The sequence below is a fragment of the Bacillus rossius genome, chromosome 8 (assembly GCF_032445375.1).
Source record: "Bacillus rossius redtenbacheri isolate Brsri chromosome 8, Brsri_v3, whole genome shotgun sequence".
NCBI lineage: Eukaryota > Metazoa > Arthropoda > Insecta > Phasmatodea > Bacillidae > Bacillus > Bacillus rossius.
Genome location: NC_086336.1, coordinates 63,104,429 through 63,131,226, shown reverse-complemented (window position 1 = coordinate 63,131,226; position 26,798 = coordinate 63,104,429). Strand labels below are relative to the sequence as shown.

Here is a 26,798-nt window from a genome sequence, read left to right as displayed (position 1 = left end):
AGAAGAATAAACTCTTCAAAGCAATGTTTTTAAGCCAACCTGGAATATAAATTTTAACAAAAGACTTCCATTTTTGGAAGGATTTTTGCAATGAGGAAGATAAACTTAAATCATTATTTTGGACATAACGTCATTGCTATTCGCACTGTATGTCATAGAGAAAAACCAGCCGATATAAAAAGTTACTTGTGAAGCTAACGCAAGAGAATCTTTTCGAAGGAACTCTCTGTGCTGTGCCTACGACTAACGTTAGTCATCGGTTAATTTTGGCTCGTTTCCTGTACGTTGCGTATTCATCTATCTTTCGTCCATTCTTCGGGTTTTCTCCACGACATGGCGCTGTGTCCAAAATAATTATTTTATTAACGACAATGGTTTCGTTAGTTTATCTTTTAATGAAAAGTTTTACTACACGAAATGTGCGGTGGTAATGAAAGGAGGGCTGAGCGACAGCCCGGCTTGCAATAACCTCGAGCCACCATGCCCCACTATGTTTTCACCCAGGGAAGATGCCACCGTGCTTAGGCGGACGCCAGACAGCCTTCTTTCCCTTCGTTTTCTCCCTCACAGATTGACAGACAGATAAGCTTCGTCTACAAGTGTCCCGCTGTGCGTACGAGTGCACCTCCGCCTGGCCGGCCCCCCAACCTGCCAGCCTCCGGGGCAGGGGGCAGGTGGTGTCAGCACTCCCGAGAACAACCACGTATCCCCGCCGATCCGCCGAGACCCACGCAGGGCTCGACTCCTCCAGAGGCTGCGCCTTCCCCCCGCTACCACGGCAACCATCACACAACGGTTATTCTGTCCAGGCAACAGGTTGACGAACACTTCACTTCAAAAACATCTTCAATTCTCAGAACAAAACAAAGTGAATTTAAAAAAAAAAGTTTATTTGTATGTATAAACATACACATAATGCAAACCACATAGGAGTCATAATATATATACATAATAATATGTACATATTTGATTTCATCCATACCTTACAAATGTCTGTATTACATACAAAAAAAAATCCATTCACTCAGCTTAACATATGATTGTATATACACATGTACACATATATACATTAGACTTTTTGAATATATAATTCAGGCATACAACACAATATTTTGATGGTTTGGGAATGAAAGAAAAAAAAAATTGTAAATGATAATTTTGATTCCTAAACCAGAAAAAAAAAACATACTAATGCATATTTACAGTATCTTCACACTTTTCTGTAACCCTGATGAAAATCATCTCTCGGACAAACCACAAGGTATTCTCAGGGCCATCAAGAAAGAAAGAGATAAAAGGGGGGGGAAGGGGGGGGGGGTGTGAAGCAGAATCCCTGAGGCCTAGTTGAGTTTCAACATTTTTTTAATGTTTCAGTTAAATATAATAATCTACAAGTAATGGCCACTGTGACATTTAGTCTTAATATATATTAATTGTAGTGATTAAAAAATTGTAAACTGTGTAATGGGGAGGGGACTTAACAAAATTTCACCCCGGGCCTTTAATTCCTACGGACACCCTTAAAGTATTCTTCTACAGCATGTAAACGCTGCCATATAACTTGCATGTCGCAACTGGAAAACATACACCCTACATTCCAGGGACCTGAAATGTCCTCTGTGTAACATACGTAGTGGATGCTTATAAACATAATGACATGTTAGAATGATGGTTCACACACTTTAGTTATTGTTTTAATTCTTCCCTGATTTGCATAGTATATTTATTTCACTTAGTTTAAACTAGAGGTGGGTTGTTACAGCAATTTTCGGTATCTGTTCCAACCTGTTACTGATATAGTAATGTACTAGTTACAAGTAGCTGATACTTCTGTATCAGCTAGAGCAGTAGCGGTCCCAGGAAGCAACAAGGAATCAGCATTCTCGTTACAGGTTACAATTCCTCCGTGCCGTCATCACCAGTGTGAAAAGGTATCGGTGTTCTCTTTCCACGCCTTTCGTAATCTGCAGACCCCCCCACCTCTTCTCGGCAAATTTCATTCCCACCTTTCCAACGTTAAAAGAGTATTTCTCACACTTACAACCTCCCCTCCCTGTTCTTACTTCTCTCCAACAGTAAAAAAAAGCTCCGCGTACGCAGACCGCGCGACCGTAAGGAGAATCTGATACATTATTTATCACGCCCGGTAATTCTCTACATTTGTTACGCTCATGCCCGCCTAATACAGCCAGTATCAAGCAGTTCAACATTCACTGCAGTTCGTCCTGGCCGTGTATTACCACGTACATTGTTGCAGGCTGTCATGCTTTGTAGTTAGTATCTTTATAGTGAAATAAGGAATGGATAAGTGCAGGAAAAAGACTTCATTCGTGTGGAATTTTTTCACAGAAAATAATGAGTTTGCTAAGTGTAATTTGTGTAAACAAAAACCGAGTTATAAATCATCATCGACTAATCTGAAGAAACATTTGAAACGTAAACATCCAACTGTACAGTTACCTGATCAGAATAAAGATAGTTTAACATCACTATCACTGTCCAGAAGTAGGAGCGATGATCCAGACATCGTAAATACGACACCGTACCTCAGCCAAAAAAAGATTTGACCACTGAGCGTACTTTGATGTGGGACAATAAACAAAACGACTCTTAACAATTTCGCTCTGCGCCTCTACTTCAACGCCTTCCCCTGCACTTCCTCCCCTACATTCTTTCCCTTCTTTATCCCTTATTCGTCGTGCCGCTCCCTCCCCTTTCACAAGCTCCGCCAAAGTAACCGTCATCTGCGATCGGGTTCTGCGCACATTGGCCGTGGTGTTGCTCCAGGCAAATTCTAAACTGATACTAAAGTACTTGATACTTGAATAGTGTAATCGTTTGCAGTACCTGATACAGGCATGTACCAGTTACAAAGTAGCAGGTTGATACTCTGCAACCCACCTCTAGTTTAAACGCTTTATGAAAGATAACAAGATACCAGTGATTATGCTAGCAATCTACTTGGACGAATTAACTTATTTATATACAGCAAGATTAAATATGTTGCAAAATGTATTATCTTAAAATGTTAATGCATAAGTAAGAAACAAAAATGAAATGCTAAAATTGAATAATGTTTTATGAATGTACTATTTACCAATACAGTACTTATGTGTACTACTTCCAATAAAATTGTAACAGATATTATGTACTAATCATAACAATATTATAATTTGAACACTTTACAAGTCAACAATTTATTCACCCAACAATATAGTAGTTCAAGGTTAGTGATATGATCAAATTTTATGATTTTCCCAGGTCAAATAATAATCACAAAATGTATAATTTTCCTAATGCTTCAAATTTGATGATTTACCCAGGACAAATAAAAATCATGCAACATATAATTTTTTTTTTTAAAATTCCATTAAAAAATTGTGAAGATACCATGAATGGACTACATATACAACCCCCATAAATATTTCCACACGTTACACAATTTTCCTAAACCAAATATCCTGTAACATTACATGTCCACAAATAAAAATAAATGAGTTGATTAAAATTATCGGTTCCAAAATTTTGTGAGCCAGAGCTGACAAAAGAGTTGGATTTCAAAAAAGTTTTGGGTCAATACAATTTTTCATTTTTAACAAAATTGATACTAACATATTGGATCTTTATGTCTTGGATTTCCAATTGATCTATTGCAGATCTTAAAAAAACTACAGACACAAATAACAATGTTCACTCTAGACTGTCCAAAGTTTTGAATAAGCAAATCAATCAAAGCTCTAATATTTGATTTGACTTCGGCAAGAAATTTGACATTCGTTTTATTTGAGGCTTCAGTTCTGATGCAAAGCTTCACATCTGATATGAAGCTTTGTATTTGTTTTTGCCAAAACTTTAAAACATTGGAAACCTAAGATTTGCTCATAAAAAAATATATATTATTGTGTTGCATATATAAAATTGGTTCACTTAAAAAAAAAAAAAAATGAAAAGAAGGCAATCCATTTGCTTTCATGAATGCTCAATACATATTAATATTATCTATAATGCATAATTATTTTACAATTTTTATTGAATGATGTTATATACAGAGTCATATTAGTTAATAACTTAATCAGTTCCAACATTAAAAATGTTTTACTTTAATCCTGCATTATATAAAAATAAGTTTAATACAGCTTTGCCGAGAACAATATTCACATTTTGATTCGATTTCACAAATATTTTAAACATTCAAGTGGATGTTTGATTCGTATAAAAAAAGCTGGTATTCGCACACAGGCCTGGTTCACTCTGGTTTCAGGACAAGCCATGAGCGAGACTGGTGAAGGCGTCTCGCTACCTCACCCTGCGACGCTGGCACGGAACGGTCAGAAGAACGATACGGATCGCCGGGCAAAGTACCAACATACTTTCTGCTTTATCTTCTTTTTGGAAATATGTATTGCACGATTCAGAGGCACACGTTTGAGAGGATAGGACAGGTGGGCCAGGAAAACCCACAAACATAAGTCTATGGTACCTAATCATGGCCAGCCCAGAATGGTGTTATGGTACAGAGACGTGAACACAATTTACCCTCAAACACTGTACATGATGTGCTGATGGATATTTGATCAAAGCCAACCTCGACATTTTTCTACACGTTTATTTGCAAGTCTCGAAGCCGCCGCGCACAAAACACACACTTTTTTTATTCCATTGTTCACGAATTGTCTTTCCCTGCCCACGAAAAATGGCTGACTGGGAACAAGGGTGCATGTCGACTTTAACACGAGTTTCCTCGAAACCACACGTTACCTGCTTCACAAGTGACAATGTTAAATTTTCCTAAGCATGTGTTTTGCATCTTACAGCTTTTCACTGTACAATTTTGTTCTAATTACAGCTTGTAACCAGGCCTGTGTGAATATCAGGTTTTTTTTTTTTTTACTTTGAATCAGATACAAATATGAATTCCCAAATCATTCTCAAATACAAACATCAAATTCAAATAGTAAGAATGAGAATTGGAATGACACTTAAAATTTATTTTTTCCACCTCATGTAAAACATACATACGGGAAAAAAAACGGGAAATATAGTGTGTGTGTGTAGCACATTCTATCAAATTAGACAAATACAGAAATGAAAGGTTGTTTAGATGTAGTTAGCTACAATAAATAAACAAAAAATTTTTTGTTAAAATATTAAATTTTAAATAAAAATGCATTTTTATGCAGCTAACTTAACCTAACATAATCTCACCAAATTTTCATTTCCGTTTTTATTCACCTTAATTCTCAGTACCAGCTACTCTAAATACTGATCCACAAAATTTTTTTTAACTGTAAAATACAGAAAGTCCAGTCAATTTTATGATAAACACGAATTTTTATAAATTCTGGATGTGTGAAATAGATTAAAGGAGATCATAATTCACTCGCTTTCATTGTTACAGTAACCAGGTAAATACATTTTCCCCCCCAATTTCCTCTGAGATCAAGAACCATTATTTATGTTTGTCAAAATGCTTTTTTTTTTAGTCGCAACGTGTTTCCTCATACATACATAGCTGCAACTGTGGTTTTTCAAGGTACTATTTAATATTTACATAATTAAAAGGGGTAAAATTGTATAAAATTATAGGTCCAGTGCTAACTAAACGTTTTTAAACTTATTATGCAGGAAATGTTCTTAAGGTGCCCTCCTACCTGAACACACATACAGCACGCAGAGCTTGAGAAGAAACCATGCAATTTAATAACTGCTCATGATATCGCAAGTGGTGTCTGTTTACCAAAAGCATTTAAGAATGCGCTTAGGACTGAGGGGAAGTTCTGTTTCCGTATTTCACTTTTAAACTGTATTTTTAGGGAATGTGAACAGGGCTAAAAAGTGTTTTTCAGAATGATTTTTGGACATAGAACACCCGGTGAAGATACTTGAAAGCACTCAAGGGCCTTGCATTGCAACTTTCATCTTCATTTCTCTGCCATATAATGTAACGGTTACCGTTCAAATTTCATAGTTGCGGTGTGCACGGCGAGAAGACTGCACGCAAGCCCACAGCCTTGCGCTTAGAGGCGATACCGTGCCAGGAACAACAGCGAGTGTCGTGCTTATCATCCTACCTCACTGGTACAGATACAACTCTCAAGTGGGATTTCGGAACATTTGTTATTTCATACAACTGTACCAGGACAAGAGACTTCTGTATTCATCAGGTTTTCACCGAGCAGTTCCGCCAGCTAACAGGAGCTACTTGCCAGCGGCTGACGACTCACTACATCCGACCATGACGGGAGACCACACGCAGCGAGGACGACAGTGCCTGGGTCTCTCAGTACAACAGGCGCCTGTTACCCCCTAACTCCAGCCCGAGCCATCGCACATTTTAAAATACTAAACAATTAAAAAAAAAATACCTGACCAATAGACACGCAACATAAAATGGAGGAGCAGTTATGTTCTGATTGTCACAAGGCACCGATTCAATCAAAGTAAAATTCATCAACATATGTATGGCTCACAAGTTCATCAGGTTACATGCCTTAAAGCAGCCACTGTTTGAAAGAAAAATTCATTAAGTAATGCTACAAAAAGAGCATTTCAGAAACACATGCACACATGGAAATAAATTAAACAAGGACTGCATATTGACAGCCATGTATAATTTAGAAATTGGTCCATTTCAGTACTCATCTATACTGATTTGTCAATGAATTCTCAGTATATTAATTTTTTTAAATATTCTGGGAGCCAGCAAATTTTTTATATTTTAACAAAACATTTGTGGCATAAAGACACACTCATCGAGAGTATTAATACTGCACTAATTCCTGACTGGGAATGGTCGTTGGCTACAATGGGTAGCATAAAAACCACGAGATATTATCTAAACACATTTAAAAGGTTTCATTGATGTCCAACTTTCTAAATAAACGAATCTTACACTACAATCCAATAAATATTAATTGTTCCCTCGATAGAAATTATTCGCTTGTTGTCGAAATCAATTACGAACTTAATACTCTCTTATCTCTTGGTGTGGCCCTGCAATAATTGAACACATTGATTCAATTCTGATCGTTAAATGTCTCGTCAAATTTTGTGCAGATCTAAAATAAAAAAAGTTTAAGATTTGTCAATGGCGATTTCACGATCATTATTTAATACCTCCACCACCTAAATACCAGGAACACTGTAGGAGTGTGAGACGACTCACAATACTGGTAACTAACTGGTTCCCACTGGCCAGCAGCGACGCGTGGTCTCCGGACACACCAAACCACGGGAGCACCTGCGGTGCTCCCTCCGTTAAGTACTCCGGGCGGTCGCCCCCCCGCGTGTCACGCTGGAACAATGCTCCTTCAGTCTAGCGCTGGAAGTCACGCACACAAGCTCTTTCTTCCGGGAAACGGCAGGATGTTCTCCGCGAGGAATGTGGTGGGGGGGGACGGGGGCAGGGGGCGGTCAGGAGGAGGAGGGGGAAGGAGAGGGGCGGGGGAGCAGGTCCAGCGCCGGCATGGAGTGGTCGTGGTGCTCGCAGTGGATCAGGCACTGGTGGAAGCACACGGCGGACACGTGGCCGCTGCGCCCGCTCGTCAGCGGCTTGCCCTGCGCCCACGCGTTCTTCTCCGGGTCGTAGACCTCCACCACGCTCACGAACGTCTGCCCGTCGAAGCCACCTGGCAAGCCCAACCAACCGTTACAGGTCACTGCAGGTACATGCCACTTTTGACGAGGCAGACAGAACACAGAATGTCTACAAACACTTGGTGATCCAATTCCTGGACGTATCTAGGACCTTTTAATAAAATGTTTCTAAAAATATAAAAACAAAATTAAAAATTAGTAAATGTGACAAGAAATTTTTTATATTTCGCAGATTTTTAAGTTAGAGCTTTAACTAGGCCTTTGCGAATATTTTGAAGTTAGACGTAAAGTGTTTCACCAGGTTTATTGTTTTATTCTTAAAATTTATAAGTTTATTTTTGAAGTAATTTTTTTTTTGCTGGCTTCTTTGTGTGGGAAGGCGTGCTGACGTGATTCTCCTTCGTTATTTCCACGACCGAGGCTTTGTTTCACACGCTAGGCATGTGAGTCACCGTCACAGGAATGCGAGAAAGAGACAAAATCACTGCGTCGTGGGAACAGAGGCAAGCATTTCGCGAAAGCCTCTGTTGCCATGCGCCATGATTGGCTGAAAATCACGTCGGCGAGCCCAGAACACTGCCCGCACGAAAGGGAAGGAAGGAAGACTGTAAAAGTTTAGTCATTGTTCGAGCACTGGAAGGGACAGTCATTGTCCGAGCACCGGGCCGAGCAGGCCGTGGTTGGGCGATGGCTCGTGTTTTATTCTTTTATAGACGTACAATTTTATTTTTTTGTGTGCTCTGTTGTAAGGAATATGGTGTGATTTTTCCATAAATAATTAAAACCAGGTAATACATCGAACTATGATTTTAAGCGTAAACGTGATAGCTAAGTATACAACTCAATTCTTGAATCGATACTTTCGAACTCAAAACGTCTCGCAAAAGTCGTATTTATACAGTTGCTACCGAAGCCATTATGTTTGTTTTGATACATGTACGAAGACAAAAAGTGGTTAATAAAGTAGTCTTTAGGTGGGAAATTTGTGTTTAGGAGTTTGTACTGATTTTAAAATGTTTTCTGTGTTGTTATTAATTTAATTGACCTTTCCAGTCAAAAAATCGTGTAAAAGTAAGCAGATTTTGGGTCAATTTTGCGAAAAGGGTTTTTTGTATGGAATTTCGCGTTTCAATTAAAATTGCTAACATTTCGCGTTATTTCGCTTTATTTCACGGTTCGCGAAAATTTCAGTGCCCTACTCATCACCTGACTTGAGTCAGCCCGGAGGCGGCGAGCGGTGACAAGACTCACCCATGGCGTAGAGCTTGCCGTCGAGCGCGGTGACGCTGAGCGTGCTGCGAGCCACCGCCAGGCCGGCCACGCTCTCCCACGCGTTCCTCTCCGTGTCGTAGCGCAGCACGGAGCTCAGCTGCGTGTGGCCGTCGTAGCCGCCCACCACGTAGATGTACTGGCTCAGGGCCGCCACCCCTGCACGCACAACCCACAGCAGAGGTCACGACCACCGGTGTTCCCTGCGTGCGACGCCTTAACGCTGGGAACTCCAAGATCACAGGGGAACATCCGTGAATCTCGATCCTAGCTACTTTCCGCGTAACCTTTTTTTGATTTTTGAACTTGTAAATGGTTTAAAGCACATACATCTCACCACATTTGCAAGTGACAATTAAAAAAAAAAAAAATTCTGGTAAAATGCTAATAGCCTCACCTAAAATAGCAAAGAAATAATCTTATTTTTCTTTAATACAAAAAGTACCAAAACAATGCATAGAATAATAATAATTATTAATTTTTTATAATATTTTTTTACTGGCACACAATAGACGATAAAACATTACGAAATATAACAGCCTAAATTTATGAACTTAAACGAAACCCGTGAATTAAATGCAACATGAAGGTATGCATGTTCTCCGAGGAACGACAAGTCTCTCGTGGCACTAACCTGCCCCGCTGCAGGCGGTGGGCATCGACGCCACCGCCGTCCACTCGTTGTTCTCGGGGTGGTAGCACTCCACGGAGCTGAGGCGGTTCGAGCCGTCGAAGCCCCCGATGGCGTAGAGCAGGCGGTTGACGACCGCCACGCCCACCCCCAGCCGCCGAGTCTGCATGGGCTTCACGCTGGCCCAGCGGTCCTCGTCCGGGTCGTACCTGCCGCCACAACACAGTCGTGGCTCAACCCCGGTGGCGTGCGCGGAGTGGAGACTGCCCTCCGAGTGGCGGGACAGCTGGAGCCTGAATGCAACTGGCTTCACCTTGTTACAATAAGGATAGTGACAAACCAGACGACTTCTAAAACAAATTTATCAAAGTTACAGGTATGAATGGAATTTAATTAAATACACAGATTTACACTCCCTTTGTCATCAAGATAAATATTGGACAATATTTGTACATAATTAAATTTTACCTAAAAATAAAACCACAAAAATTGTCCCTGGTTGTAGTGAATGTAGTTACCGTATTTAATCGCATAATGTCCGCACATTTGTTTTTAAATACTTGAAATGGAATTTTTTTAAATCAGCATAAAGTCAGCACCAGACAAAGCAACCTTAGCCACCCCTGAAAGGCACAGTAACGGGATGGAAAATTACCGACGCTGGCAACAATGCTTAGACCTTGAAATGTTCATTTCTCCGGAGCGGTTGCTGAGAGGGTTTTGTAGCATGGTGAAACCATCTGGACTCAGAAACTCGCACTCCACTGCGCAGCTGCCTGCGATGTCACGCGAGTTGCAAGGGGATGGGCTATATATAGCACAAACCAGTACATGTCAACTCACACTACGTCACAAAGTAGGGGAGGTAGCGGAGAAGTGGTGGGGGTACATGCGCACAGTTTTTTTATACACACAGTGGCAAGGGACAGGGAGGGAGGCTCACCGGCACCGGCTAATGCAGACATTAGACATCTGCCCCGTGCCGTCAGTGGCCATCTCAATGAAAGATTAAAAAAATATCTTTTCACGCAAAGCGTTTATTTTGTGTAGGCTGGCTGCGGCTTCTGAACGTAAGAGCGCACACGCGAGTGAGAGAAGAAAAAAAATGATTGGCGTCTTCCACTAATCGCCGGCACCCAATTATCTCGACACCTGTCGCATTTCTCACATCCGCTGCGGAGGGTCGTTAGTCACCATCGCTCTGCTAGTAAACTAATTATGAGAGAACAATTTTTTTACTCTACACAAAACGTAAAATTTGGAGGAAAAATTTTTTTTTTCGTACTTCACCTCATAATGTCCGCACCCCATTTTTTTGGTCAAAAATGCAGCCAAATTACTGCGGAGATTATGCGAGTAAATACGGTATATCCTTCCACCAAGGTTCTAGACGCGTGCGCAGACCAAAGGCAGAACACGCACCTCTCGACGCTGCTGTGGCACTCCGTGCCCGCGCAGCCGCCCACGGCGTACAGCAGCCCGTCCATCACGGCCACGCCCACGCGGTTGCGCGGCACCGACATGGGGCTGCACGGCCGCCACTGGTCCGTGACTGGGTTATAGCGGTCCACCCAGTCCGAGTCGTAGCTACTGGCCGGCGGGTTGCTGTTGTTGCGGCCGCCCACCGCGTAGAACATGCCCTGCAAGCGTCGGGGTGTGTGACCCTCAGCACCGCCCCTTCACATCCTGCTGACGACAGCTCTATGTATGTGTGTGTGTAACACTCAGCACCACCCCTTCTGTTCCTCTCTCTCGTAACACGTCCTGCTGACGACAGCTCGTGCTATCGAGACCACGAGAACCTTTGCCCTCTCTCTTACATATAGTAACACACAGCTCTATGTATGTGTGTGTGTGTGTGACACTCAGCACTGCCCCTTCTGTTTCTCTCTCGTAACACGTCCTGCTGACGACAACTCGTGCTATCGAGACAGTGAGAACCTTTCCCTCTCTCTTACAGCATCATATTTATATAGTACCACACAGCTCTCTGTATGTTCTGCAAAAAAACATTTTATGTACAATTTTTTTTTTGTGCAAGTAAATACACCATGATCACAATAACGGAATATTTTTAATGGAAAACATAAATTAATTAAAAATGAGTCATGGCAAAAAAAGACTAAAGATATAAAGTCTTGGTGGCCAGGATCACTAACACGAGAGTCATGGCTGTAATCCCAACCTTTAGGCCTGTTTGAATATAAGTTTTTTTTAAGTTCGAATCAAATAGAATACGAATACAAATATCAATTCGAATAGCAAGAAAGAAAATTAGATCCTGACTAAAAAAAATTTTTTCACTTTAGTAACCACTTCTGGAAAATTAGACAAATAATATTAAAGTGAAAGGTTGTTTACGTCAGCTACAATAATTGTATGGAAAATGTTTGTTAAAATATTTTAATTATGTAATAATTGATTTTTTTAATTATGCAGCCAACCTAATCTAAAGTAACCTTACCAAACAACCAACCTTTCATTTCAGTTCCTGACGTCCAATGTTTTTTTTTGCAAGCAATGCAAAGATTCACATCAAAATTGAAGCTTCAAATAAAACAAATAGCTAATGTACTGGCGAAGTCACATCAAATATTAAAAAGAGCTTCAACTGATTCACTTCGTCGAAGCTTCGCCACGCACCTTGAGGAATGCTCCCCCCAGGCCGGAGCGAGCCCCCCACGCACCTTGAGGAATGCTCCCCCCAGGCCGGAGCGAGCACCCACGCACCTTGAGGAATGCTCCCCTCAGGCCGGAGCCAGCCCCCCACGCACCTTGAGGAATGCTCCCCCCAGGTCGGAGCGAGCCTCCCACGCACCTTGAGGAATGCTCCCCCCAGGCCGGAGCGAGCCCCCCACGCACCTTGAGGAATGCTCCCCCCAGGCCGGAGCGAGCACCCACGCACCTTGAGGAATGCTCCCCTCAGGCCGGAGCGAGCCCCCCACGCACCTTGAGGAATGCTCCCCCCAGGCCGGAGCGAGCCCCCCACGCACCTTGAGAAATGCTCCCCCCAGGCCGGAGCGAGCACCCACGCACCTTGAGGTATGCTCCCCCCAGGCCGGAGCGAGCCCCCCACGCACCTTGAGGTATGCTCCCCCCAGGCCGGAGCGAGCCCCCCACGCACCTTGAGGAATGCTCCCCCCAGGCCGGAGCGAGCCCCCACGCACCTTGAGGAATGCTCCCCCCAGGCCGGAGCGAGCCCCCACGCACCTTGAGGAATGCTCCCCCCAGGCCGGAGCGAGCCCCCCACGCACCTTGAGGAATGCTCCCCCCAGGCCGGAGCGAGCCCCCCACGCACCTTGAGGAATGCTCCCCCCAGGCCGGAGCGAGCCCCCACGCACCTTGAGGAATGCTCCCCCCAGGCCGGAGCGAGCCCCCCACGCACCTTGAGGAATGCTCCCCCCAGGCCGGAGCGAGCACCCACGCACCTTGAGGAATGCTCCCCCCAGGCCGGAGCGAGCCCCCCACGCACCTTGAGGAATGCTCCCCCCAGGCCGGAGCGAGCCCCCACGCACCTTGAGGAATGCTCCCCCCAGGCCGGAGCGAGCACCCACGCACCTTGAGGAATGCTCCCCCCAGGCCGGAGCGAGCCCCCCACGCACCTTGAGGAATGCTCCCCCCAGGCCGGAGCGAGCCCCCCACGCACCTTGAGGAATGCTCCCCCCAGGCCGGAGCGAGCCCCCCACGCACCTTGAGGAATGCTCCCCCCAGGCCGGAGCGAGCCCCCACGCACCTTGAGGAATGCTCCCCCCAGGCCGGAGCGAGCCCCCCACGCACCTTGAGGAATGCTCCCCCCAGGCCGGAGCGAGCCCCCCACGCACCTTGAGGAATGCTCCCCCCAGGCCGGAGCGAGCCCCCCACGCACCTTGAGGAATGCTCCCCCCAGGCCGGAGCGAGCCCCCACGCACCTTGAGGAATGCTCCCCCCAGGCCGGAGCGAGGCACCGTCAGCTTGGCGAGCGGCGTCCACGTCTGGTCGTCCACGTTGTAGCCCTCCAGCATGTCCAGGGACTTGCGGAAGTAGCCGCCCGCGATGTAGATGATGCGCGGAGTGTTGGGCGTGCGCTCCTTGATGCACGGCTTCTTGTGCAGCGACAGCTCCTGCCCCACACACACATCCGCCGCCCCACCGTGCATGCGCAGTTCCCCAGACAAACACAGGTAAAGTCTCGACTGACCAAGCTAATGCGAACAGCGACAACCTCGTGTAAGCCAAATCTTGGCTAACACATGTATGATAAGAAAATTGTGATGGCTCTCAGTTGGCCCAGCAGAATCAGTTTTCAGCATAGCATTTCTCCAGCTTTTCTTCCGTGAGAATTCTTTCAAGTCACATAAAGGTTCGCTTAAGCAGTAAATTACATCATTGAGGGTAATTTTTTTTTTAAGGCATTCCACAACGGTTAGATAAATTGTCCAGGTCCTCAAGCAAATTTTTCGACAATCTTTGCCAGGGAATGACACTTTAGGTTGGCTCGGATATAAACAGAACCATGGTTAATTGAGTCGTTACTGTGCAACAAAAAAAAATTCTTAAAAACTGATTTACAGTCAACAATAATTTAGCGACAGTTGTTAAGTCTTACATTTTCTTATCCCACTAGAACACAATCGTGGGCGTACATGGAAAACCCTTTAAGTCCATATAATGAAGTTAAGAAAAAAATTGATTTTTATATTCATATGGGTTTGTAAAATATTGTAAAATACATACGGTACTGAAACAATGTTTAATCTAACATGATAACATACTTGTCATATAATATATACTTGTCACGAAACACAGTAAACTGGACTCTTTTCATGTGAATATCTCATGGACTCGGTGGGTTTTCCTTGCACGCCCACGATTAAGGAACTGTAAATAACTGACGTGAGTGAAATTGGGGAAAGGACCTCGGGATCACCGGAATCCCGAACGGCGGAGCCCGGAGGCCACGGAGGAAAGATCATTTTCTAGGTCCCCAAGCAAATGTTTCGACAATCTTTGCCAGGGAATGACACTTTAGGTTGGCTCAGACAAAACAGAACCATTGTTAATTGAGTCGTTGCTGCGCAACCAAAAAAAAAAAAATTCCTAAAAACTTATTTACAGTCAACAATAAGACCGCTCACCCGGAATATCTGCGCGAGGTACTCGCGGCAGGCGGGCAGCCTCTTGAGCAGGTCGCAGTTCTTCATCTGGTCGCGCAGGAAGTCGGGCGTGAGGTACTGGCAGCGCACGGCCTGCAGGATGTTCTCCATGCGCGGGTAGCGGCGCTCCTCGTCGTGCTTCACCCACTTGAGCACGGCGTTGTACACCTGGCGCTCGTCCTGCACGTTCAGCTCGTCGCGCCTGATCAGCGCCACCAGCTGCATGGGCGTCAGCTGCAGGAACTCGTCCTCCTGGCACAGCTGCGGCACACGTCACACGCGCGTTTCAGAAACACTGTTGTATCCTCGTTAATAACTCACACTCGCTTCAACATTTCGAATCAAGGGTTTTGACGTGGACAACGTCTTGTAAATCGACGAACGCCGGCCGCACGTACGAAAAATCGTCACGTTCCGCCTGAGCCCAGCGTGCGAGAACCGGCCAACCACCGTGGGAGGATATCTTTTGCAGGTTAAGGCAGACTTTTTAAACTGATTGTTCATGATCATATCTAAACAAAAATTATTTAAACTAAATTTTCAAAAACTGTAAATAATATTTGAAAATTAAAAAGTATGCAATTTTTCATCAATGTTTTATTATGACGTTATCAAGTGAAATTATCGTCCGTAAACCGGACTTTACAGACAAAGCAAAAAACATTTTAATGAAATAACTGCAACATGTATAAAGTTAAGATTTATTAAGAAATTTGGACTTGTTTTTCGCAAACTGGTACATGTATGATTTTATGTGTAAAAACTTATTTCTGATTTTGATTAACAAACCTTCACCTTCATTAAATTTAATTTTTAAAAAAATTACATATTTGTCAATTAAGAGTTAAGTTTTTATTGAAAATGCTGATTAGTTCCAGGATTTTTAATTTAATATTGGTTCTTTGTGGTATATTAACTTGAATTTAGTGTTGCGTGGTTGGTGTATTGACATGCTGTCAATGTTATTTCGGTTTTAGCGAAATCCACCATGAAATCTTTTCCCTAATGACAGACAACTGACGCACATGTGGACAGCACACTTTGAACTCCACTTTTGAACATAAAACTGCACGGAATACTGGCAAATCAAAATGATCTATATTCTATAACCTGGAAACAATACCCCTGCAGCTACAAACCTGTGTGAAATGCTGCACGATGAACTGATTGGCTTTGTGACACAAATCGTTACAACCGTGCTGCTCTGCAAAGTTGGCAATGCCGATGGCGTTGGTTGGGTGCAGTTGCCGCTCGAGGAAGACGCAACACGCATCGATGACGTTCTTCACCTGTAAGAGAGCACTGGAAGATTGGGTTCTCTGGAATCCGAGTCCAGTGTCACTACAGTGCATCACCTCTCCCCATGCAAAATTAAAAAAAAAATTATTTTTGCCAGCACAAAGTTGTGATGATAATACCATGAAATTATTCAAGTTTTAGTTTGAACATACAGTAGAATTACGATAGTACGGCAGCCAATGGACTGGAATGTCCGGTGGTCCAGCATCAGAGATGAATAAATAACCTAAAACCTGTAAATTTTTCGCTAAGGTTCAAAAAGATTTTACAGGTCCCACTTAAGGGAGCGCTCGGTGTGGACAGAGATTAATCGGGAGTGTTCGGTGCAGTTTGCGATTGCTCTGAAGTGTACATACGAGCCTTTAAAATGATAAATGAACAATAATAAAAATTTAGTATAGGCCTGTATTTATGGTGAAATTACACAGTAATGGCAACCTCAAGGTACAACCATCAGTAATCATATTTACACATTCAATAAAATACATGTGAAGAAAACGTAATTACGTTTATGCCAAATACTGGACTGCACGAAATAATGAAAACATTTATAATAATGAGTTAATCTATTTATTACATAATTAAAAAAAGTATACATATATAATCAAACAAATTTATATATATAAAAAGTTATGTTATTTTCAAAAGGTCATCCTTTGAATTTACATTTGATAACCCAAGCTTTGCATGCATGGATTCTTGAATATTTTTGAGGGTAAATAATTTTATAGCACACAAAAGTTGAACTCAGTGTTACCAAATTGTATTTTCTAATATTATTGTGTCATAAAAGCAGCCAACATCATATCCAGCTCTGTCGTACGATATGCTGATAAGACACATGACATTTCTGACACATCATTAAATTTCACTGTTTCTGTAAAAATCAAATACCACTCCGTAATCTGCTAATCTCGCAAGTGGAGGGATAAATCAAAACAAATACTTGGGAGCACTGCATGTGTTCCTGCTAAACAACATTTTCTGCCAAACACTGTACTTGCTATACAACTTGCGTGTTTAGCGATCGTGGGAGATACTGTCCAATAATCCGGCATTTATGGTAACCTGGCACCTGCAAAAGTTTCAAACCCGCCTGATTATTGGAAGTCTGCTGTATTTCAAGTCTGACGCTGCTACAAAAAAAAATTATAAAATTAGTAGCACTCATCCCGAAAAATTAATTACTCAAGTTTGTCTAGGAATATTTGAGTTCTACTGACATCTTTTTCTATGTAGTCGGGAAATGATTAAGGAAAACCTCCACATGAAAGTTATGCTGTAGCCTCATTGTAATGTTAACAAGTTATTGCTGCAAGATACATCCACACCTCAAATCACATCAAGCTATGAATTTATTGCGAAAAAAAATTACTTCTTTCATAACATTCTGAGAAGAGCCACTGAGAGAAACTCAAAGCCCCCAGCACAATACAAAATGTAGCGGGAGGTCTGGAGAGAGAACCTAAACCAAAAGATTGGTGGTGATGATTAATCAAAACAATAACAAATCTTTTACTTTGGGGAGGAGGGGGGGGGGGGGGAGAATCCGTAACTCTTAACATACGACTCACTAATTAATAACGATTATTGCTTACGCATCATGCTACTTAAAAAAAAAACTACTTTTCAGAAACAAAATCTGCCGAACTATTTACACGGGACATAGACTTTAAACCTTAACGTAACTCGTAACAAAAACTTCTTAATTAAATTTACTTCAAATAACCCTTATTTAATTAACTCTCACTAGCGTAACCTAAACTTAAAGCAACCGATCTGATCACCACGTTTCTCAACCCACCAAAATACGGCTAGCAAGATACGTTGCGTGAACTTTCTAAATCCAAAATACTTAACTTAATTACTCTACAATAAATTAACATTAAAACCTCTCATCTCCCACCATTATTAGAACCTACCTGGCGCTTCCGCCTCACTATTAATTTATTTAAAACAAAAAAAAAAAATCTAAAAACTTGCAAATGTCGCTGTGGCCATAACTGTAAACGTGATCTGGGTGTATCGAATAACTTGTTAGGTTTGCGATTAAATCTACCAACAGTCTGTGATCTCGACCGGGCCCCCTCTTCGTTTCTTGTCCTGATGCCGAGACACACAACCCCAGGGCCAACTTGCTAGGTTTGCGATGAGATCTACCGACAGTCCCGGGGCCAACTCGGCAGGACGCACCTGGAACATGGTGGCGGCCGGCAGCAGCTGGCACACGGTCACCTCCGTCACCCGCACCTGGCCCGTGTACATGAAGCAGATGAGGCGGCTCATGGTGCTGGGGCACACCCCCTGCAGCTTGATGCGCTGCATCTCGCACTCGCGCAGCCCGCCGGTGAACATGGCCTGCGACACAACGCCCACTTCGCAGCTTCAACGACACGGGTCGCAGAACATCCGCAAAATATTCCATCCAACATTTCAAATCAAGTTATTTTTTCTGATTATTTGTTACCAGTTGATACAGCAAAATGTAGCATTAATGAAGCAAAATTTATATTTTGAATCTGAATCGTTTATCATATTATTCACAAAAGTATAATTTTTTATAATACAATTTAAATATGCAATGAAACTTTTTTGTTCAAACTTCATAGAGTTCAAGAAAAGTAAATCAAATATGCAAAATTAAAAACTGAGAAACATACATGGAACTAAAATAGTGAAGTGTAAAATAAAAAGTAGTGCAAATAGTGCGTACGTATTGTTACAAGGATAATAAATGCCAGCAACGAGGCAGGCCAGCTCGCCAGATCAAACGTCAAACATAGATTTAACTGATAAACAAATGTGAAAATGTGCTATGTAACTAGAAACCCTGCACTAAAATGATAACCGACAGTAACGACAAAATCTGAGCAAACTACAATTGCCAGCAGCGCAGCTATGCAACCTGGCGGCTAGACAAGCGAACATACTAGTTTTTTTATGTGATATGAATATCAAAATGTATTTTTGAAATACTGAGCCCTATATAAAACATCATTCAATAAAAATTATAAAATAACCAAGCACAATATTGATTTCGAAGATTCATAAAAGCAAATGGAATGCCTTCTTTTGATTTTTTTTTTCAAGCAACCAACTTTGTTCTAGCAAAACATATACAACACAAAAAAAAAAGAAAATTCATGAGCGAAAGCTTTACATCAGACGAGAAGGTTGGCATCAGAACCAAAGCTTCAAATAAAACGAATAGAAAATTTTCTGACCAAGTCAAATCAAATATTGAAAAGAGCTTTTGATTAATTCGCTTAGTCGAAGATTCGCACAGGCCACCAGAACCCACCCTGAACAATCTGAACAAGAGCGACTCAATCGGCGGCAGATCAAAGAACGTGCAGAACTAAAGAGCGCTGGATTAAAGACCTTCAAGGGTACAACAGAGTAACGATGACTCTCTCGGCGATCGTCGCCCGACGAGTCCACCGCCCCCGGGTCAAAGGGCTGTAAACCCGCCGGTTTCCTTACGGCTATGAGGGTCGGTTTCCACAGACCCGAGTGTAGAGATACAGTGAGGTCGGAACGTGGCGGACGTTGACTCGCATGTGACGGTTTGGTTCGAGTCTGGTGAGCAAGTAGCAACCTCTGCGTTGGTAGCCCACCGGAGCAGCTGTGGCTCTCTTGGGGTGCTTGCTCATCCATGGGAGAGTCGTGGTGCCCGTGTGGGTGAAGCTAACAGCTACCTCTGCGTCTGAGGAGGTTTGTGAAGGCGGGGGTGTGGTTGTCCGTGCAGAGGGATTCGGGGACGCAGCTGCTGACCTTGAAGTAGGGGCTCGCGGCGGCCAGCACGACCTTGTGGGCGTGGAACAGCTCCGTCTCCACCTCCAGGACCACGTCCGTCAGCATCTTGTGGGACCGCATCATCCCCATCATCTGGAAACCCGCACACTCCCCTTCGAGCACCCTGCCACGAGCGCACACTGGCAGTTTTTCTTGTTGAGTGGAGACAGCGAATCCTACTGCAAAGGACCAATTTTGAAATTCAAAGAAAACCAAGAAATTAAAGTTTCATGCCTAAGAAACAGTGTAAAGTGCGCAAATAATTTTTTTTTTTTTTTTCCCAATCGTTCCTGACATAACAGTAACAGGAAAAGACCAAATTGTGCACATGTTAAAATCAATTAATTGTTCACGGAACCAACAGACAGCAACCTGCGGAGACAATCGAAATAAATCTTAAAACTTTAATTTTCGTTAAAAATCAAGCTTTAAAAATCTGTACATATAAAATAGGATGTTGGTATGTATAACGTTGATAAACATCACCGTCTGACCGATCACTGTGAAAGTTGGCACATCAAAGTGTTTTTTTCATGGAGAAGGTTTTTTATGCTATACATTTTTTTTGTACCTGCCACTAGATGGCGCTACAATGCATCAAATTCAAAACTTTTCAACTTTCCCCCTCCCCCAAATACATACATGTAATGTACAGTCTTTTCACCTAAAACAGATTATTTTGTCACTACTATCAGTATAGATCAACAATATTTCCACCATGACCAGCTGTATTTATAAGTAGTCACTTCGTGTTTACATAATAATGTGCAAACACAGTCGGTGACAGCTTTACTTTCTATGTAAATGATCTGCTGTGGTGCACGCCAAAATCCAGGCAAAGAGAGAATGGTAAAGAACACTAACAATTTTTAAACCCCCTTTTTAAATTAATTCTTGCAATGTAATAATTATGTTAGAAAAGAAAAAATGTACTTATGTACACGTGTTAGAAGTTCTACTTACTTGGCATAATAAAAACAATTATATTAGTTTTGCGTGAAAATATTTAATAGACATAAAATAATAAAAGGACTAGAGGTACGTATATTATAAATATGGTTAGTAAAGTATAAAATCTATCAATTAAAAAATTTTAATAATCAAGATGAATTTTTATTAATGATGAAAATAAAAAAAGGCTGAATGTTTATTATAATTTATCAAATTAAATTATTTATACAATAAGGTAATAATTTATAATTTGTAATGCAAATAAATTATACATACAAAAACAATCTCACTTATATAAATACACTTGAAGTTTATAAACACAATATCTATCACTAATATTCACAATAAATAAATTTTGTTAATGATAAGGTCCAGTATTCAATATCAATCACTAACGTATGAGATTTAAAAGCACATATATAAATGTTATTTGTATGTAGCTTTTTTTTTTTCATCCTATGAAAATTTTGTTGCAAATTGTGTATGAATCATAAAATTACACTCTCAACATTTTTTTCATAATAAGCATAAAATTGCCATCAAACTGATGATACTCATATAAAAATCCACATTTAATAAACATTCTTCATTCAGTATTTATGGGCTGGTGTTATTAACAGAGTGACTTTTGATTATAATTGCATAATATTATACTTTGGAATAATTTTTGAAAATGTTGAATTATTTTTGTAGCAATAAAACAAGCATGGCTTCAGAAACAAAATTGTTCAAGTTTATTAAACACGAAAAGTGTGGTTAGTGACATAATTAAAGGTTATATTTTTGCACATTATTTGCATTTGAATGTTGTTTCCATACCATAAACATTACTTCCGTATTGAAGGTAATGTTAGCAGATGTGCGTACATGTGTACTTTTTGCCATTGAAATAGGGTATGATTTTCAACTCATACTTTGTGGCTATACAGTTTTTAATTTTTAAAACAAAAAAAAAACATGGTGTTTTGATTGTTCTGTATTGCAAAATAAATAATCTTAAACACAATATGGCTAATATTCCCGGTAACGGACCAAAAAAATGGCACAGTTCCCAGATTTCCAAAGAAAATAATAGCGTTAGTTATAGCACCGAGTGCCACTTTATCTTTCTTGCTTTGTGGTATGAACAGTAATAAGTTAAATAACATTATTAAATAACCTCTCAGCATCGTAACTGGGGGTCTGGAATTACTTCTGTATTTGTCTGGGAACAGAATGCAGCTACTATTCCCAAGTCTCTTTTGTCAACATGAGGCTACGTGCAGGAATTCAAGGACATATTCACACTAATTTGTGCAACATCATCTGATGGATGACATTGCTGAAATGTGGCTTGCTTAAATGACAGGGTCATTTACTTGGAGATAAAGCTATCACTGGCTCTGTTTACATTTGATTACATGGCACAAAGTGTCAACTTGTAAAAACAGCAGGTCATGGTGGGAATATTGGTTATATTAACAGTAATAACAAACCTTAATAGGCAAAACGTCTGTAGGTGTTATAGATTTATAAAAAAAAGAAAAACATACAAAAAACAACTGGAAATGGCAGTACAGTAATAACAAACATTTCTAGGCAAAAAGTCTGCAAAATATTATATATTTTTTATAAAAAAAGAAAAATGACAGACAACACAACTGGAAATGGCTAACGTTACTTCATAATTACTGTTCGTTTGTTTGTTTCGGCATTACTTAAAAACTACTGATGATTCTCATTCATTTATTTCTCGTTTATAAGATTGATTGTGAACTTAAACACTAGACTAACTACATATTTTTTACAAAATTTACTCTTAAAGGGGACAAAAGGGGCAGTATGGTACATAAAAAAAATCAGTATCTTTGAAGTTAATGAAGCTAAAGTTAAAATATAAAAATGAATGGTTAAAAAAAAATTACCAACTCCCTTTTACCCAAAATTACATCCCCTACAAGCTGTTTGGTGAAGAAAAATTTGTATCTTTGAATCTATTACAACTTGAGGTACGAATAACATATATGTACCATCTTGAGGTATGAATAACATATACCAATAGATACATATATGTTTTAAATTTATTATATCTAATCACAAAAGGGGTTCAAATGAGGTTTGGTTAAAATTACCATCTCTTATTCACTATATTTATAATCATCACCACGTAGGATTGTAACAGGGGTAAGTTTAGTTTAAGGAAGAAATATTCAAATCACTGAATCTACTAAAGAATTAAAGCATGTATAACATACACAAAAAGTTACATAGTGTATATTTTATATTTGTCAAAATTTGACCACTAAGAGATTTAAAAGGAGGTTAATATGGTTTGGTAATAAAAATTAGTATCTTCAAATCTTTCCAAAATCATACTAGTGGCGCTGCGTAGTGTTTAATTAACGAACAACTTGGTCTGTCGCGACCCACCAATTTCCGGGAAACAGTGTACGCTGATGGGAGGTAAAGTACGAGGTAAAAATAATAAACATGCAAAAACTAATAAAATCTTTTAACCATTTTCCAAATATTTCACCCCTTTGGGAATAAAAAAGGGTAGTTAAAGAATTTATAAAGAAATAAAAATTTGTATCTCAGATTAACTAAAGTAGGTATAACTAACATTAAAAAAATTTACATAGTAGGCAATTTATGTATATTACAATTTTTTTTTTTTAAATTTCACACCCAGGGCGTGAAAAGGAAATAATATAGGCAACATGCATGGGTCTGAAAATCGTACTAGTGGTGCCGCGTAGTGTTTCATTTACGAACCCCTTGCAGTACTGTCGCGAACCACCGATTTTCGGGAAACAGAGTAAGTTGAAAAGTACTTTCTATGATTATGTGTGGTATTGAAATTACGCACGGTTTCCTACCGATCAAATATATTCCCATTACTGTGAATAGTTTATTGAAAGGGAAAAATGTGGTCATGTGAATAATGTCAAGGAAGTAAAGAGAGGCAACTTTTCTGTATTAAAAGCAGAAGTGAATCGGCAAATGCATTTTACTCTTCATCCTTACCAAGTATATACATGCTCGTGGACTGGTTACTTTGCAAGCATACTCGAGTGTAATAAAAAATGTTTAGGGAAGAAGCCACCTAATTTATTATTTTAATTAGAATTTAGCAAGACTGAATTACCTTGAACCATTTCATTCAGCATTAGTGGCTAATGGCCCATGAGTTTGATGCCATTGATTCAGGGTATTGTGTATAGTACCTTAACACTCGTAAACATTATAAATAATAACTAAACAAACAGATTTGTTTAAATAACTACAAGGGATTCATTCTAAACTAATAAAGAATATTTTTTTTATTATAAAAATGGTTTGTGGAAGACACTGAGAAAAATGTCTTGGTATTCAGTTAGCCCAGAGGTATAATTTTTCAGGGTGATGTATTTCTATATTTCTAGCTATTCTTCAGTGTTGATTCTTTTACATCACTCATTTATTCTCGCAATGCACAATGAGTAGAAGTCCTGTTTAGGTTTAATTTTCTTTAGGCAGTTAGATCTCTTTCTAAGTCCTCAAGCAAATGTTTTAACAGTTTCCCCAGCAATGGAACTCGGCTTAGATGACACGGAAACTAGTTTAATCAAAGATTGGTTGATCGAGACACTACTGCATGTACAACTCTTATCCTGTACAAATAAGAAACCATAAATAAACTATAACTAGGGACACCTGTATTTCGCGAATACATTTCGTGTCAAGGTATGTCTCAAAACTCTGTAGCTTTTTCTTAGATAATGGCGAATCGTGTGCGTGCAGCAGTACGGTATCCACATTCCCATTGGCCCCGTCAAGTGCGGGAAAACACCTCTCGCCGACCACAGCCAATAACTACAAGAAAAAAACTACTGTGTTTTGCGATGTACCTAGACACGAAATGTATTCGATTCGCAAAATACAGGTGTCCCTAACTATAGCTGATACCACGTCTGCTCACCTTGAGCGTCTCCTTGGGGTAGTCGGACATGCAGAAGGTCATGTCTCCGAGGTCGCCGGCCTTGTCCGTGATCTGGGGGTCGGAGGGGGACTGCGAGATGGTGGGGCAGTTGCCCCGCTCCTTGCCGCACCGGTCCGCCTCGCCCGCCCCCGGGCAGCCTTCCCCCGGCTCCATGCCGTCACACCTGGACGTGACAACGTTCCACCCTCGAGAGCCTGAGAGCTGCACCGGAGCAGCCGGGGTCTCGTCAGGTCCAGCAGACAACCACTCGGGCCATCACTGAGACTAAGTCATGCCTCAGAGGTGTCTGCCCAGTCAGGGGGGAGTTTGTATAAGTGAGGCGGTATGACAAGCACGACTCTCACTGGTGCGTCCAGGGTGATATCACCTCCCAAGGATAAGGCTGTGGACTGGAGCTCTTTCCTAATTAATTTGTATCATGCCTAAAAATTATTCGGAAAACATGCTTTTCAAACACTTTTACTTTCTTAAAAATACAGTTTAAAAACAAAATCCATAAACAGAACTACTCATCCACCCTCAACTTATTTTTAAATGCTGTTCGTAAACAGACCCTACTCAGATACTGTGTGCAGTTTTTAAATTCTGTGGGGTTTTCTGGATTATGCACACCGTATGAATGCCCAGGTAGACAGGGCCTTAAAAAAAATTTTTTTTTTTTCTCACAGTACCTGGAAATGAAGACTTCCCAATGCCAAGCAGTATGTTTAGTACAAAACATACAAGTCTCAGCAATAATATGCATCGTAGAATAAAATAAGGCTACAAAACTGTAAAAGACTTCTCAGATAAATATACCACTCACTACGCTTCAACTAAACCTGATCTGGTTCTTTGGTGATGTGATCGCTAAGACCTCACAGTCATGTGGTGAGGGTCCAACATTATGGCACAGCTCCGACTTACGAACACAGAGTCGGTACCCAAGTGAATTAGGATCCCGTGTTATCGTGGTTGTCTCGTCACCATAAGCCCCTGTGTTTAACCAAGCTGCGTAAAACTATAAAAAATAATGAAACCAATTTAAAGCTTATCTGATTTTACGACTTCATTTTCCTTGCTCGTGAGACTGAAACTAGAATATTTTATCATTATCAGGATTAGTTCAACCCACACAAGTGCATGAGATTGCACATAAATATAAAACCACTGACAACATAAATAGCTACAGATCTAGATAATGCACATCTTTGATAGTGCTACGAAGTAAAGTAACTTTACGTTTACTTCACCTAGAAGTTTTTTACTCTTTGCTGATCTTGTTTTGAATTTCTACAAACAATTCACAGAGTTTTAAGAGTGCATCTTAATTCAATCCCACACATAAAAATTTATATTATACTAAAACATTATTATTTGATAATTCACATACAAAACTGGGCAAGAAGGTTCAAAAAAACAAACTCCAAATGTCATCTAAACTGAGATCATAAGTACCTAAAAATATATCGCACATTTTCTGTTCCTGTATGTAGGTATTTACAAACTTTGTAACAAAAACATACCTGGTTGAATAGTGTTATAGTTGTAGCATCTTCGTCATACAAACCGACAAAATAATTGAAATATTATTGAACATATTTTCACTTTAAATTGAACTTCTGCATTCTTACTCGCGAAAAAATACTGCACAGTCATGTTTGTTTTTTCCGCATGGTCATGTCACGTGACACTTAACAACTTGCAGACGACATACGAGTACACACGATGTACACAATAACTTAGCTAAAAAAAATGTCTACAAAAATTTAAAAAATATATATTTAGCCTAATTACATTAATTTCAAACTATAAATAAACCTTCTTAATAGATATACTTCTAAAAATATTAATATAACTGAAAATCCTCTGCATCGGTTACCTTACAGCGCATATTCAGTGCGCATTTACCCCATTGTCGCCATCATGAAAAGTAGGTTAAACCATTGTTACACGATAAAACGCAAAACGTCATATGCACAAGAAAAATTCCCACAAAAAGTTATGATTAAGAAAATAAAAACTACATTTTTTTTTTCGAACACCTGTGAAGGTATGAAGCTTTTAAAAAATAAATTAATTAACCTCACTATTCATGAATTAACACAGCCCATAAACAAAACACACAATACTTCAATTTGTAAACGAGTGGGTCTGGGTATTAAGTGCGAAAGGGAAATTGCTT

At 40.6% G+C, this 26,798-nt stretch overlaps 1 protein-coding gene across 2 annotated transcripts; it reads right to left on the bottom strand.

Moving 5' to 3' along the window:
• Positions 1-873: 873 nt before the first annotated feature.
• LOC134535058 (kelch-like ECH-associated protein 1B) lies at positions 874-26,576 on the bottom strand. 2 transcript variants are annotated; one of them, XM_063373898.1, is made up of 11 exons: positions 26,496-26,576; positions 24,614-24,797; positions 19,702-19,815; positions 18,121-18,285; positions 15,768-15,917; positions 14,611-14,889; positions 13,405-13,596; positions 10,919-11,136; positions 9,500-9,705; positions 8,848-9,024; positions 874-7,628 (listed from the first exon to the last, which is right to left on the bottom strand). In XM_063373898.1, the coding sequence occupies exons 2-11, from the start codon at positions 24,785-24,787 to the stop codon at positions 7,414-7,416; spliced, it is 1,890 nt and encodes a 629-aa protein (XP_063229968.1). In that variant the 5' UTR covers positions 24,788-24,797; positions 26,496-26,576; the 3' UTR covers positions 874-7,413. The 2 variants fall into 2 exon arrangements, with proteins under 2 accessions (XP_063229968.1, XP_063229967.1); XM_063373897.1 differs by lacking the exon at positions 26,496-26,576 and adding an exon at positions 26,140-26,477.
• Positions 26,577-26,798: the final 222 nt, after the last annotated feature.

Coding starts and splice junctions, on each gene's coding strand:
- LOC134535058 (XM_063373898.1), bottom strand. CDS start 24,787: ATGGAGCCGGGGGAAGGCTGCCCGGGGGCGGGCGAGGCGGACCGGTGC. Junction 11,137..13,404: donor TGGGGGGAGCATTCCTCAAG/GTGCGTGGGGGC, acceptor CGACGCTTGCAG/GGCATGTTCTACGCGGTGGG. Junction 7,629..8,847: donor CGGCAAGCTCTACGCCATGG/GTGAGTCTTGTC, acceptor TGGGCTTGCCAG/GTGGCTTCGACGGGCAGACG.